At 42.0% G+C, this 16,399-nt stretch overlaps 1 protein-coding gene and 1 long non-coding RNA gene across 2 annotated transcripts; one reads left to right on the plus strand and one right to left on the minus strand.

The window, feature by feature from the left end:
* Positions 1-641: 641 nt before the first annotated feature.
* LOC117151332 lies at positions 642-7,351 on the minus strand. The gene is made up of 2 exons (XR_004461166.1): positions 7,006-7,351; positions 642-1,712 (listed from the first exon to the last, which is right to left on the minus strand). It is a non-coding gene; the product is annotated as an uncharacterized LOC117151332 (long non-coding RNA).
* On the plus strand, positions 7,122-15,909 carry LOC117151119 (sodium-coupled monocarboxylate transporter 1-like). Its single transcript, XM_033319364.1, has 5 exons — positions 7,122-7,908; positions 8,556-8,730; positions 9,818-9,969; positions 10,531-10,671; positions 13,246-15,909. The coding sequence occupies exons 1-5, from the start codon at positions 7,550-7,552 to the stop codon at positions 14,396-14,398; spliced, it is 1,980 nt and encodes a 659-aa protein (XP_033175255.1). The 5' UTR covers positions 7,122-7,549; the 3' UTR covers positions 14,399-15,909.
* The last annotated feature ends 490 nt before the right edge of the window (positions 15,910-16,399 follow it).

Genomic DNA, 16,399 nt, shown 5'->3' on the forward strand with positions numbered 1-16,399 from the left:
GTTTGCATCCGTTTTTGTTTCGTCTAAAAGCGAAATACTCGTGTAATTCATCGAGCTCGAAAATTTCAGCTCGCTTAGTTTTCCTATAAACACATCAAGATGAAAACTGATCGATATAACTCTTAAAATAGTTCTCCTGTTGCGAAGCTTTTGTCTTTACTTTTTCTTTTTCTTTTTTTTTTTTTCTTTCAAAGCAGTTTGATTATGCTCTCGCTGGTTCAACTCGCGAGATCACGACCACCGTCGTGTATTAAAAGAGTAACGAAAAAAGCAAGGAAAAATAATAAAAGACCGAAGCTCATGCAATATGCATACAATCCGTGCTGGCAAAGGCCGGAGCAGCTGATATAGTTTATCGTTAATCTCCGGCTACCAATTACAATACCGTTATCGCTGATGCTCGTCATGCGAGAATTTTTCTATGGAGTCACCGAAACCATCGTCGAACTCGAAATCTCTTCCGAATAATCGTGAATTAAACAGTCCTTTTCACGTACGACGATTCATAAGTAGTCACCGTACTAATCGAGAAACGATTAGCCCCTTGGGAAATCCTTGGCGAATGCGGAAATCTCTGTTTCGACGATGTTAAAAGGAACGGATAGAAGGGATATATTTGTCTGTCGGTGAAAACGCGACTGTTCCAGAGCGCATTTTAATACTCGATTTGTAAATCGGCTACCAAGCGAGAAATCAATCGGTAATGAAAATTTCATGAGACGCGAATTTGTATCGCGACTCGTACGTCACAAGTTTCTGTTCGTTCGCGTTGCTGCTGAACAGAGCAGACGGGATAAAAGAAACAGATCGACCGTCTCGGAGGATTGCTTTTTACGCAATGTTATTTCGGGTTGTCACGGTTCATTATATTCGTCTCGTTGAATACGATTCCTCGAGAATCGAATCGCGACGAAAAGACCCAAGCTATCGTATTTACAGCGGAGATCCTTTTTTCCTTTCCTTTTTTTATTCTTCATCTCTTTCCCTCCATATATGACACTATAGAAACGCAATAATTTGAAAAGCTGCGCTCGATGAAAACTTCAATTAAATTTGCAAGCAATCGCCATTTACGATTGAACCGCAACGTTCGGCCAGCCGTAATAGCTGGGAAACGAATGTCCAAAAGCGAAACGTTATAGAATCGTATCAAATGCCTCGGTCGTATAATTGATTCATGGATGCTTCCAGTAAACTCTTTTATCATTCAATTTATTCTTCTTTCGTTAGTCGTTCTCGCATCTTCCAACAGAAAGCTTGTTCAGTTTTATCAAATTTTCATAATAACTCTTGCGAAACTTTGCATGCTATTGAAATCGATCGAGATTCTTCATCGTTTCTCTAACATTTCTCGAGTCTTCTGATACAATAATCGTAATGGTTATTAACGTTATGATGACTAGCGAGAAATATTCAAAGTCGTTAAATTTTCTTACAAATAACAAAAATCATATCTTATCCATTGTTGGCGTGAAACTAAACGATCGTCATAGCGTTAACGATCGACGGATAATGCAGAGCGTTTCCTTTCTTGTCAAATTCGCGCTTCAACTTTGTCTCTTCGAAAAGTCCCAGCTTTCATCAACCATCGCGTTACCGCTTCGCTGCACAATTACTTTGTAGATCGTTCATAAATCCACGAAGTGCATCGATATCAGCAAAGTAGAAGGTCCTTCTTGTTACAGGTCGGCGAAGTGCACACGAAGTGGAGGCTGAAAAAGAAAAAGACACCGTGTAGCTGTATCGCGTCGAGTTTATCGGTAGGCAGCGAGGTGCAGCTTTCCCTATCGCGCCGGAACCGTCGATCATCGTTCGGCGAAAGCAATTTTCCCGTGAAAAATTCCAGAAAAACGTCGTAATGCCGTTAAACGATTTTCGGTCGATCAGCTATTTAAAGGAATAGGAAATACTTCGATCGATGGCTGGTTCATCGAGCAGGAGGTAAAAAAAAAACTTGTGTCGGTCGATCGAGTTCGAACCTAAAATATCTTTAGAAATAGATTTTGAACAAAAGATTTCGATATTTCGAAGCGATTGGATTTTCAACGCGTTTTTTCGTTGCTCAAGAAATTTCGAGAAGAACAAAAGTTCCAAAAGCAGCGATCCGTCACGGTCGGTCCGATAAAAATTTCATTGGCCCCGGCTGATCGGAATCACGCGTCGCGAATAAATTTGCATCCGCTCCCCGGCCCCGATAGGTCGCAATGGATTTGCCGCTCTCCGAGAGCCGGCTAGCATCGAGACGTCGATTTAATTCGCGGTCTACCAATTGTTTGTCTCGTGACAACCGTTCTCGTGATCGATCAGCTTCCGTGAACTCGAAGCACGTGCTCTCCCCTCCACGTAAGTAGTTTCTTCTACCAACGAATTAATCATACTAGCCGGCGGCTGTTGATAACGAGCAATCAGTTAAATTGAGATCGTTAAATCTACGCGAAGCTGCCATTCGTGATAACCACAAGGGAATTTTTTTACTGGTTTTTTCGATGCTTATACCGAATAAAAACCACGTAACAAGTATAATCTTTCTAACGTTGTTTGCCCATGACTCTTGACACCATCGATAAGAAACTGTGGAAAATTTCTTCGCTAACGATCCTCTCTAACGATCTAATTAAGTACCGCTCCTCGTAATTCGAACGGTGTCATTCACGATCGTCAAGCGTCCAAAAAGATTTTGAAACGAGACGCGTGCTAGGTAAACGAAATTCTTCTTGCGCGAGCTCTGGGTATACCGTCGTTGATAAATTGGGCAGTGTCTCGTAAGATCTCGGTTAATCGCGCGTTGCGAAATAACCGGCAATCACATGCTAGCGTTTGAATCCTACGTGCCTTTCTTCACGAAAAGCTTGTTAAATGTTGTCACTATCGCTGTTTACGGAATAAGAGAAATTTATCACCGTTTCCAGCCGTCATCTCGCTTCCATAAAACAGACATCCACCCTCTCCGTTCGCTGAAGTTGACGATGGAAGGATGTTATCCGCCTTTGTTCCTTGCAAATTGATTTTACAATTAGCTTCGGTTCCAAAGATCCGCAACACTGTGACGTCTTTGGGATTTTCCTAATATCTCACGTACACGATCAAACATCGAGAACTTTTCGTCGTAATTTCCGCGATTTCACCTGTCACGGTTAATTTCTTGTCCAGCCTCGACCTACGTTTTAAGCGAGCCACACCTTGCTCCTGAATTTATAAATCTGATTTCTGTGAAAGAGGGAAATGGATTGGGATTCAGCTCCAAGGAAGCGCGGCTCGCAAGATGCTTTTCATGGCAGGGATTAAGATTCTCCAGATTTCAAACGTGCTCTCGAGATTTCCTGAATGCAGTGGATTATAAAAAAAAAATCCCTCGTTCTACGGAGAGAAAAATATATGGCACGAAATGCTACTTTATCAGAGGAAGCGTAAAGTTTTCTTGGTTTTTACGTAGAATGTAAGAGGTTTTTACGTCCGGACAAAATGTTCGGGGTGGGATTCTAGACAAGGCGTCGAAGGCCATGGAACGGAATGAGACACTGGCAGATAGAAATGCGTATAAAGAGGAAACGTCACGGGCTCATTGTTTCAAAGTGCACGGTACGAAAAAGCTTCCAACGTTAGTATAGCCATTGGCTAAAAACACTACCGTCACCGAGTCTTTCGTCAACATTTGACGTTTCCTTTGCATTATGCGACCCGCATTGTTCTTGAACGCGCGTTAAGTAACGCGTGGCGATACGGGAACAACGCTCCGTACGATGGAAGATGAAAAAGTTGTGAAAAAAAGCTAGGTTTCTGGAGACTATGGCATATTTCAGTTCTGTATGTAGTCGTGTAAACGCGATAATTATATATCATTTCTGCATCTTAAACGAAGAGAAGTGAACTGGTCGAATGCAAATCGGCGAAGACCCTTGATGGCGTGATGATCAATTATGTTATTCAATATTCACGTGACAAGCCATTGTACGTCGACCGAAGATTCCAATTGACTCACGTGTAATTACATCTGTCACGCTGACGCAACATTTATCAAAAAAAGAATATCGCAGAAATCCCTCGATGAATTATGCAATTGACATTCGTATGAATCTCCCAAATTGTCAGTCGCGGAATTTACATTTACAAATCGATAAAATAATTCCAAGAACATATGTATATATATACATATATATATATATATATATATATATACATATATATGTACATATATATATATGTATATACATATATATATATATATATGTACATATAAAAAGATATGTATATGTACCATCTCTATTCTAGAAATTACTTTTATTCCAGAAACTGTCGCTCGTGTGCTACCAAGAACGTTCAAACACACCTTCAGATACAATCAACACCTCACGAAACTAATTACGTCCTCGACCTGAATTTCTCAGCTACCTAAAGACATACTGATAAGTGTTCGTCTGGTTCCCTTCACACGTTCGTCTCCATTCGTGCACAGTAGTTTGGCGACAGAGAGCGAAGGGGAAACGAATGGGACGAGTCAGACGTCGACAGATTAGAGTTTTTCAGGGAAATTTCCGCGGTGTCGGCGCCGCAGCATGGCTGGGTGTCACGTATCTAAGTAGAAGGCAGCCGCCTGATCTTGGTATAGGGAAGGAAGGCGGTGGCTCTCTTGATACCTGCAGACGACAAGGACGAGCGAATGAAATTGACTGCGGCGCCGTGCGTTTCACGGTGGCTGCGCCACTTGGCTCGACCGTACAAGTAGCTCGTTCCTTCCCTTGTGATTTCACCGGGGCGCGTCGACGAGTAGCGACGTGGCTTCAAACTGAGCGATTAAAGCCGAAAAAACCTTTCCTTCGAAAAGAATCTAGTAGAGTAAAGAGAGAGAATATGAGAGAGAGAAGCAAGAGATTTCAAGACCAAACGCGACTCAATTTAAAGTTGAGGTAGATCGGAAAAAATCGAGGTTAGGATTTAGAAAGCTGCAGGGTCACTGGCCCGAGTTAGATACGATTAGCTAGAGGATGATGCATCTAGTTTTCTGTGTCCGTTTCATGTTCTACGGCTGTTCGATGATTCGTCCATCGCTGTTGGATTAATTGTCACGAGCGAACGAGTTTCGATAGGCACGCAGAAAACAAGTGGCTCGTGTGTCACATGCCAGCAGCGGTATTTATTGCCTTATTTATGACACCGAGGCCGACGTATCAGCTGAACTGGAGCAGATGATTCCAGTTGCGTTATATCTATGCACGCCTCTATCGTTATTTACATAATTCGTAAAGTTTCGGCGAGCTTGATCGCCAGAAAACGCGCGGGGTAGACGCAATAGGAGAATCGGCAAAAATTCAACGAGATCTTTGATAACCCTAAAGCGAATTACGTGCGTACGAACGAAAGTTCTCGTACGTAATTTATAGAAGGAGAATAATCGTGTCGATATAAGTAGAAAACATCCGGGATTCTAAATTTTAATTACGGGTTAAAATGCATGATAACTCCGTTTCTCCTCTATCCGCAGAAACGTAATCTGCGTAAACGTGCGTATTTTTTACCAGAGATAAATTACATAAGAAAAAATCTCGATCTTTTAATTTATCTCTCTCCAAATAATTTCTGCAATTGATTCACGTTTGTTTATCAAGTCTGCAGAGAACAAGCGACGTTACTATAACTCAATAAAGAAATTCGTACTGTCCCATTTGTTTTAAACGAAGAAACAATTCCGGTTAAAGAATTCCTGATCCGCATACGAAATATTCTCGCGAGGAACGTGGTTCGGAGCGGCCGACCGTTCGATTGCTCGGGCGAAATGGGTTAAACGCAGCACGATAAATAGCTTGCAATTGATTTCGCATTGTAACTGCGGAAACGAGAGTCGAGGCTCGAGGATATTCGCGAGTGTACGCAGGTATGTCGATGGAACAACGTCCAATGGAATATTTCCTGATTTCCGAAAATCAACGAGACAATAGCGAGTTTGTGGAGCCGTGACAAGGATCGATAACTCGGATTACGCGTCTCTAAACTGCATGGAATGTATTCGATAAAATTGCAAAGAAAAAAAAATTAACGGAGAGAATTCTCTCGCTTGCCCGCCAAGGAAATTTTTTTGTCAATAGCGATCGATTCGAGGTGACACGATTCTGATAATGAGATTGTAACTTTTTCTACAAGGATAAGAATAGCGTAAGTATAATAACGTGAAAGAATATACAAATTTGTAGTAAAATAGGAAAGTGGGTTAAGTCAAAGAAAGTGATTTTTTCAAGACATTAAATATTCTTCAAGATTACGTTGTTGACTCTTCCTTTCTATTTGGTTCTCTCGCGTTCATTTTCAGCAAGCGATATAAATATTCTAATGATAATTTCTTATCTTGAAAAGTTAAGTGATTCTACTTCTTTTTTGTGATCGATGCGTCACGATATACGTACATATAAAGTTTTCCTTGACTAAATATATCAAAGATAATTACGTCCTCGATAATTAATAAATCTGCAAGAATACAAATATCATAAACAAAATATTTGCTTTACCGGGAGGAAAGCTCCACATTCGATAATTTTCACTTCCTCCTTAAATTTTGATTATCAAAGACCAGTTATTCTAATAATCCCTGTACTATTGTACATACAATTTGGAATACTACACGACAACACCACATCTGCGTTTAATTTCTAAGTAACTGCAAACAAAGTGAGATTTACTGACTTATTATGCATTAAATGCTGCTACAAGCTCTTAAACAAGCAAGTTTCTAAGCTCTCGGTCTTCTAAACGCAAAGAATCCGAATACCTGACTCACGTGGCACAAACGATTGCTAGTTGATTTAAATCAGCGTTAAACAGTCGTTTAGACAGAATTACGAATAGGATTATTAATTTCAGAAGAATCATTATGAATCGAATCGGTAAACAAATAACGTAAGTGAACAAACGAGGAGCCTAATGCGGTGTGCAAACGCCGATAAACAATAAAGCGATAGAAGATAAGAAAAAGCTTTGGCAGTGTCTTACTAGTCCCTTCCACTCTGTTACCCTTACCCCTTTCCTCGCACTTGCCGGAAGATAGTCTCGAGTTGATGTTCGTCGCTCTATCGCTGCGGATAGCTCTATCTCGCTCCTCGTCCCGAACATAATAACGTGAAGTGGTTTACGGACTGCGTTCAGTCAGAGTACGCGCTGCCGTTCCGATCGCATCGGATCACATCAATCTTCTATCGCTACTCGATACAGACTCGCGAAGCATCGCGACACTCGCCACGAACACGCAACACGTGTACGTTTATGACCACGTCGTAAAACGTTCGAAAATTCTAGCTTGAGAAACGCGTGAACGCGACGCGAATCGTCTTGTCACGCAACGATCGTTCCGAGCTCTCGGCATTCACTGGCCAAGGTGTCGAAGGGAATCGAGCGCGACACCTGTAAACATAACTAAACTCGAGATTGTTCCGCGGGTAGATTCAAACACGAGGTCGTTCAGGATAAGCTCGATCTACGTCGATAGCATTGACACGCTCTTATTTTCCGCTACCAGAAAGGACTCGATAGTACAGGAAGAAACGGCCCCGCAGGAGAGCCCAGGATGACGATCGGCGCGTCGTCCATGGTGATTGACTATCTGGTGTTCGTCGGCTGTATCATCGCCGCGTTTGTCATTCCGCTATGGGGCAAATTTCGTGGCCGTCGAAAGGAGACCACCAAAGCGGACTATGTATTCGCCACCGGAAACGTCTCGATGGGCGCCATGATGTTGTCCATCGCCCGTGGCACCCTTGGTGTCCGATCTTTCCTTGGCTATCCGTCAGAGCTGTATTACAGAGGTAGCGCCATGTGGGAGACCATCTATGGTATGCTGCTCGCGTATCCCATCGTGTGCTTCATCTTCGTCCCTGTTTACTACAGCCTCGGCATCACGTCAGTCTATCAGTATCTAGATATGAGGTAATTATCTGCGAGAATCGTGTTATTTCGCGATATTCGTGAGAATATACGTTGAGAAACGCTAGCTTGTATATTGTATCTTGCAAATTCGAATTCTCGCGAAAGAAAACATCTCTTCCTTTGTTGGATGGAAAATTTGATGCCACGAGGAAGCAACCGATGTACTTGTTTCATGTAAATTTCATATTTCGAAAATATATCGAAATAATCGATGACCGAGGAAGTTAGTAGATTCTGTCGTCTAAACGGAATACCAGTAGCATCAGCTTTTTCTCCCCGAAATAAGAACGCCTCGACTTCGTGGCGTTTCGCATCGAAATCACGCGGACACGTGACGGATCATGGAAAAATTTAAATTCACCGTGTACACGATGCTCGAGAAGCTCGATATCGTCGTTTGCTTCGCCGAAATCAAGCTGCTTTACATTTTCAATTTACGTGTACCAGCCATGATATAATCCCCACTCTTCTCCTCTTTTTCGCGATACTGCGAACCTTTCTAGACTCTTTCTTTAAATAGAAACGATTGTTTCAGATAGTTTTTAGAGTTTGATTTTTCCTATGAACCTTGAAACTACTCTCGCGTTTAACGATTATGTCCGGCCGTGTCGGAGAATAGACCTCTTGTAATTATGCTAATCCACCAGGTTCAACTCGAAGCTAGTCAGATGCCTCGCGAGCTTCTCGTACGTGATACGTAGCCTGTTGAACTTGGCCGTCACGATATTCACGCCTTGCGTCGCTCTGAAGGCTGTGATTGGCTTGCCGTACTGGGCCAGTATCTTGGGGATCACCTCGATATCCGTCGTCTTCAGCGTTATGGTAAGTTTGATATTAAACGTAAAAGCTTCGGATAATGATTTTCGAGAATCATAAAAATGAAACGTTAAGCGTATCGTAATGTCCTATTACATGTAACCAAGAGGTTGAATATCCTATTAAAATTACAAAAGAATGTTTTATCTAACTTACAGAACGGTACAGAAAAATAGAATACAAATATTCGACTGAAATATTTTCGAAAATAAATGATATCGTTTCAAGTTATATTAGGTTATCTCATAAGTAATGAGATTTCTTTCTTATGAAAACAAAATCTGACGGAAATTAACCAGTGATAGATAGACTGTTGATGTTTTTATGGAAAATTTAAATGTCCAGAAGAGTACAGAATGTACATACTAATATACAAAAATACTGTACCATTATATTTATAGCAATTAAAGGCTGAAAGAATAATGATTCTATTCTATTCTAGATAGATTCTATTTCTTTACTAATATTCATAAAAATGTAAATTTGCATAAACATCTGCAACATAGTGAAGTATTTCGCTCATTTTCTACAATTGTCGTCACTTTCCTATTAAGCTTTCCATTCCCCTTTTATAAAAGACCGATGGTGACGAGTTCCATTGTTTTAAACTCAACTCTCAGAAAAACCTCGTTACTTGTGACCTCATAAATATTCATTCGAGAACAAAAGTTCATCGACTAGCATGATTCTACTGTAACGCGGCGATGCAAACGGAGAAGAACGTTTCCAAGGACCGATGATTTTCCGCGTAGAGACTGAAACATTTAAATCGTCCTCAGGATGTCCGCCGCATTTTCGTCCCATCAATTATTCGCGATCCGAGGAAGCAGACTATTCGTCCCTGTTCGTGATGCATTTCCAGTAGAGAGGATCGTAAATACGATACGCGCGATCGTAAAACATACACGAACAGCGGTGACGAGCCATAAGTGTGAAAATCTACCGCTTTATATGGCCTTGCTTATATCAATACGTTCCCATTCTCGAATTCATTTACGCGTCCTTTAATAATCTGCAGTTGCTCTCCGCAAACAAACTCGAATCAACGAATATTGCAGACTACAAACGAAAATGCTCGTCTTTTTATTCGCAGGGTGGTTTGAAAGCAGCCATCCTCTCGGATGTCATACAAGGAGTGACGATGATCGGCGTTTCGCTCGTGATAATCGCTAAGGGTTCCGCTGATATCGGACCTGATAAGATTTTGAACGTGACGTACGAACGTGGTCGATTAGATTTCTTCAAGTAAGTACAAATATAAATCGATTATCTAGGTGCCGAAATTAAGTAGGCTATTAGGGATTAAAATCAGGTGAATTTCACACTTTATTTTATTGGACATTTATCGACGATCTCGCGAGCTTGAAACTGTGTCACGTTTCGTACGAAATATCCGTATGATCTAACCGAATAATAAATCGGCGTTAGTTCGAAGGGGATGTTCACATGGTTTTATTATTTTAACGTTGACTCTGAACAATCGATCCTCTGTCGACGTTATAGCAACATCTAGCTAAGAGCAGCAATAAGATTACGAGACATTCATCGCGTAACTCTAATTCAAAACACTCGTCTCGCGAAGCGAGGCATTGGAGAAGGAACAACGTAACCTCGAATTACAACCGTGGGTCCCTATCGAATTAGCCCAAATCCGTGTTTGCTTCGGTGCATTTTTAGTGAAAAACAGCTCGACGCGTTTCTCTCCAAGTTAAACCTATAACGTCGAGCGTTTTGAAAACGAGAACACTTTTGATCGACTGCTACTTCAATTTCTATTGAGTCAATAGGGCCGGTCTCTGATTTCAGCACAGATTTGGATCCCACCCTCCGAGTGACGACTCTGTCAGCAACCTTGGGTCAATTATTCATGAGCCTGTCCATCTTTGGCTGCCAGCAGAACTTTGTGCAACGATACTGTAGCATGACTAGTCAACGGAAAGTCATAAAGTGAGTAATTTCTTTTATTCGACCTTACCAACCTTTTTTAGAAATTCGCATATTTATAGAACATTTTTCGTACCTTGCCGATAATTTTGAGAGGAAATAATTTCTCAAATGAAGTTACGAATGTTCTACCTCGGTAAAAATTACGAAATTTCCGAGCATCGATTATTCGAAATCTGCCTCGAAGTTTCTGCAATTTCAGCAAAAATTACACGATATGTAGGGCAAAGTTCGTGAATACAGAAGTTGCCCATACTACTTCGAGGCACGCACAGAATTAGCATTTTACGCGACAGATATGTAAACAAGTGTCGCGTAGATAACGCCGCGTGTTACAACGTGCAATGCTAAAATTCGTGTCATGGAAGAGGTCTGCCAATAAGGAAACGTTTATTAAAATTCTACGAAAAAAGGAAGTTTCCAACTGATAGATAAAAAGAAGAGAAAGTAAATTTCACAAGTTGAATTTGTCGTAATATTTTGCCATCGCCATTCCTCGCGTTACTTCTGGCCCCTTGGAGTGGCTTTCCGCCGAACAATCGAGAAAATCACCGGTGAGGGAGATCCGATGAGAATTGGGATTCATTCTGTATCCCCAAAATCGAAGCGACAGGAGTACGAGTCGAAAGTTTGCGGATCACTTAGTCGACGTGTACACGGAATCGACTGTTTCCCCTGGAGCTAGACGAGGAGCAGGGGAATCCTTCCGGGGGTGATCTCTGTCCGGCCGACCATGTCTAGTTTTCTTTCCTTCTTTTTTCAGTTCTTCCTAGCTTTGTATTCTATCTTTTTTGCACGTTCTTTCACTCTTTCTTTATCGATCGAAGCAATCGAAGTCTGACTTTTTAATTAAAAGGTCAATCACAAATGGTGAAATGAGTCATCGTCACGCTGCCAGAGACGCAATTTTTGCCTGCCGCTGCGTTGGTTATCTTACTAAATTATTATTATGATCCGGCTGCATGAGTCGCGTGACAGCACGTGATAACCAGTCACTTCGCATTATGCAAATTGTTACAGTCGTCTGGCTGTTATTCTTACTTATGATTGTCCATTAATCGGTCCTTCTCCTCGTTTATCGAAACACCGGACAAACAACAGCGTTGCTTACTTTCGCTCGTCGATTTTTCATATCGGTGTCATTTTTTAACTGCATCCAATTGGAATAAACATCGAGCGTAAAACGCGTTAATGGCGTGTGTGTAAGCCTGTTATTTAAAAAAGCTAAGATATGCAGCAGAACATTTATCTAACTCGCATAGAATCATCTGTAAGTCAAAAAGGCTATAAATAATTTCTAGGAAATTGTAGTATCCGCTGCCGTTTAAGAACCACAGCCGCTTCTTTTCATCTGGTGACGCGATAACTCCGTTTTTCATCGCCGAACACCTGCGATGAAAAGCGGACTTCTTCCCGCCGAAAGTAATTTGCGAACTTCTTTTCATCCTTCCTTTGGGATAAGAAAGTTAATTCCGAATGATTCGAAACGAGGAAACCGTACAGGATGGTCGATTATATAACCGACGATCGAAACGCGAAAAGATCTCTGGTGACGTTTCGCGAAATGAACAAGTGACATTTGTGAAAAGCATAACCCGTCCCGTCGTGTTACCGTACAGGGGAAAAATGAAACAAACGAACAGCCGATTTCAGAGGCAATTTATCTCTCCCTTTTTCGAACGAAACATCGACGAGGACACGCGTTGGCATTCCATGCTCGCGGACGTTTTATTAGAGCATAAATCCGAACAGCGACGCATCGGTGTAGCTGCGATAAAAAGCCCCGCCGAAATGGACTTTTATTAGAATATAATCGCGGCCATGGTTACGCGTTCTCTCTTCGCGATAAAAATGTTTTCCCGTATGGATTTTTATTAGAGTATAACCGCGTGCGAGCGAGCGATCCGAAACTACCAACGATTTGTCACTTTATTACGCAATTTCGAGCAGCATTGATAAAGTTTTTATTGTGAGAACGTGCGAAAGAAAAACGACGTCGCTGTTTTGTTCTAGGACGTCCGCGCACAGAACGGATAACCGTTTGAAATTCGTCCGAAATCCAACGATACTTTTTCCTCTTTCGATTGGGATTTTACCGAGATTCGTCGCGAGAATGAGAGCTCCGATCGTAAACGTAAATAATCCTACATATCTCGTGAAATAAAACATTTAAAATTTACGAACGTCGAAAACCCCTTGGTAGCAGAGCAGATTTTCATGCAGTTCGTATCGGCTTACCGTTTTCTGATTCGTGAAATTTTCTCCGCACTCCTCGTTACCACATAATCAATGAGCCCTCCGCCTGGCACCCGGACTGGAATTAAATGGCAGCGGGCCAAACTTTTAGGAGCAGATACTGGTTCTCTAGCTAAGGTCAACAGTATCAAGTCGACCGTGTATGTATCTAATGACGTTCCTCGCTCGTAAGATCTACCCCGAATCGGTTTTGCACGAGTTGCAGGTAGAAAATAAAAGTCCATCGAATGACGAGCAATGAATAAATTGCGAACAGGAACTTTTACCATTATACTCAGGCTGTTCACATCCTAATGGAAAAATATCTCGTGCTTCTTTTAGGACCATGTTAGCCAACATGCCGATAATCTTCATCTTGTTCTCTCTCTCCTGGGTGGTTGGCATGGTAATCTTTGCTAACTACGCGGACTGCGATCCTCTCACACTAGGATACATCTCGAAATTCGACGAGATCGTGCCGTTCTACGTGGAAGACAAGTTCCTTAACTTTCCCGGTTTGTTGGGTCTCGTGATGGCTACTCTATTCAACAGCGCGCTCACCTTGGCGGTGTCGAACCTCAACTCTCTAGCCACGGTCACGTTCGAGGACTTCCTCAGTCAGATACCCGCACTCAGAGAGTTGAAAGATAAGCAGCAGCTACACCTCATCAAGGCGATCAGCGTTATCTACGGCGTGCTGATAATAGGCGTGAGCTTTCTCGTGGCGATGTTGTCGGGAGTAATCGAGTCGTCGATGCTGATGACATCGGCGACTTCCGGTCCGTTGCTTGGCGTATTTGTGTTGGCTATGTTGGTTCCCTGTGCCAACTGGAAAGGTGCTGCGGCTGGGATGATCTTCAGCCATGTGACCACTTTGTGGATAACCTTCGGACACTTGAGTATCGGCAGTATGCACAAGGCGGAATCGCTTCCTCTGTCGACGGAGAACTGTCAGAACGACACGTTCTCTCCTTGGGTCACGCAGTCTGAACGCTTGTTGGACGCTGCGCTCAACGTCACGAACAATCAGTATCAAAGCGTGCCATTACTTAACGCGAGCCAGGCAACATCAGCCAGAGGTCCACTCGAATATTTATATAGCATCACGTACATGTATTACGCGCTCATAGGAAGTCTGTCGACGGTGATCGTCGGCATTATCGTGAGTCTGTTGACGGCCAATCCACAAGAAGACATGTACGAGCAACATCTGCTTCATCCACTAGCGGTGAAGATATCCAGACACTTCCCGGGAAGACGAAGATTGTACGCGAGCAGCACGCGGTTACAGAACGAGCAAAACGCAGCGAATGCGACTGCTTCCTCGTCGGTGACCTCGATCGCGAATGCCGCGGAAAAGACTGCTCCTCTTCAAGGAATCGTCGATGATAATGGGAAGCTTCACATCGACATCGGTTACATGGAGAAGCTTAATGCACTCAAGAACGTCTCGCTCGATGTGACCAACGAGGTCAGCAAAGGAACAAGGCTTTGAGAAAAAGTTCCCAGTGTCACGTTCAGAACGCGATTACAGTGTTGCTCGATCTTTTTCGAAAACGAGGCTGATTTCCATTTCCCTCTCCAACTGTTGTGTTAACGAACCTTCAGGGTGAGCGAATTATTTTCCCGTAGATGCACCATTTTTACGATCCTTTGTTAGTATTATAGTCAAATGACGACCGTAGAAATATCTTATTGTTAGTAGTATTCTCATTGACCATCCTGTAGAATCAGCATACAGCTATTTTTATTTCCAATAACCAGACAAACGCGCAATTTTACAGGGTAGACGCTAGTACAAAGTTATATGCATGAACGAATGGCTTCGTTGAGCCACATTTAAGAAATAGTAGGCGCGCGATATTAATCGACCGACTGTGCACGCGCATACTTAAGCGAAGTAATTACGTTAAGTGAAGTGATTCCAGGAAAGATGCGATCACGCGTGTCTAGATGCCGAGAACTAAAATTCAGTCGGTTTTTCCCCAAGGTATTTCCTAAAACACTCCCCAAACGAGCCCGCTTCGGTAGTTGCAGACTACAAACGGTGGCATTTATCGGTGCACGCGAAACTGCATCTACCCTGCTGACTCGATTTTCTCCTCGCGTTTCTCTCGTGTTCTCCTTTATATTCGTTCCTCTTCCGTCTTGTCCGTTTTACGTCTTTTAATGACGAGATCGACAAGCTCTCACTTTGTTTTCCTCTTCAACGCGAGCTTCCCATGCGAAGCACTTAAAGGAAACGTAAGTTTCGTTCGAGCACACGAAACTTCGTGAGAACACCAAGCCATTTGCGATAGAATCTTCATTTCGCAAATTTGTAAAGATACTGTACGTTATACGTACACGCGCGTCTAATACTCATTGTTCAAAGTCAAGAGCGGAATCCGCGAGTCCTTGGCGATGTCAAGCACTTGTTTGCAGAGTTTCATGTTCCCGATCATCGAGAAATTATCCGGTGTGTCTATCTCGCTCCCCGGCGATACGGGGAAACGTCGTTCGTTATTCGTGTTTGATACGAGAGAAAGTAATCTCTGACATTTGTAGAACGCTCACGCCGGTGACCTGTGCCTGTTGGTCCGCTCCTGCGTTAGCGTGTAACGAAAGTATTGAATCGTGATATGATTGCAAAGAATCAAGTAGATGTTAATGCGTTTCGTTGCGCAAGGTCCGGATTCTTAAGGTCAGAGTTTCCCGCGACGAATGATTCACTATATGCAAATGAATGAGGCGTGTATTGACAGAGCGTGATGAACAGTTCACGCAAATTGTATATTGAACGACATTGTATATTCTACGATATTCTACGTTATTATAAGTTTTATATCTCATAGATTATGCGTTATTTTTTTAACAATATATAGACATATCTATAGAGAATAGCAGCGCTAAACACGATATATGTAAAATATAAAATGAATCTGTATGAAATACTGTGAATATTTATTTTGTTCTCTTTTTGCATACAAATATATCACGTTTTGTACGTGTTGTGTTGAAAATTCATCATTCTTTACTTTCTTTCCTGCTTCATCTATCGTCTGTCTGGTTATTTATTCAAGTTGAAATATTTCGAATTTCGCGCTTCAATTTACATTTTCCTCTACTTTACTCGATAAGATTATTTTACTCTGTCAATAACGAAATAGATATTTGAAGACAAGAACCTCGTTCACTTAATAAACAAATTCTAGCGCCGACTGCAGCAGAAAGATTTCTTATTGTACGAAATAAAACTCCGCAACTATGTTATACCGTTCATTCATCACGTCAATCAATCGATTAGATAGCGTTATCGTTTATTCAGGTCATAAAGATATGTAGAAAGATAGAGTATATACTCGAGTCATATATTATCGTGTAAGTGGATGCGATACGGAAATAGAAAGAGAACGCTGCATAGAGATTCTTTCTGTTATTGTCTAATAAGACACGCACACTGACGCTGCTCGTTGATCGATATTACACTTATAACTTACATATTTACTGTACAAAC

This window comes from Bombus impatiens, unplaced genomic scaffold (assembly GCF_000188095.3).
Source record: "Bombus impatiens unplaced genomic scaffold, BIMP_2.2 scf_0151, whole genome shotgun sequence".
Classification (NCBI taxonomy): Eukaryota; Metazoa; Arthropoda; class Insecta; order Hymenoptera; family Apidae; genus Bombus; species Bombus impatiens.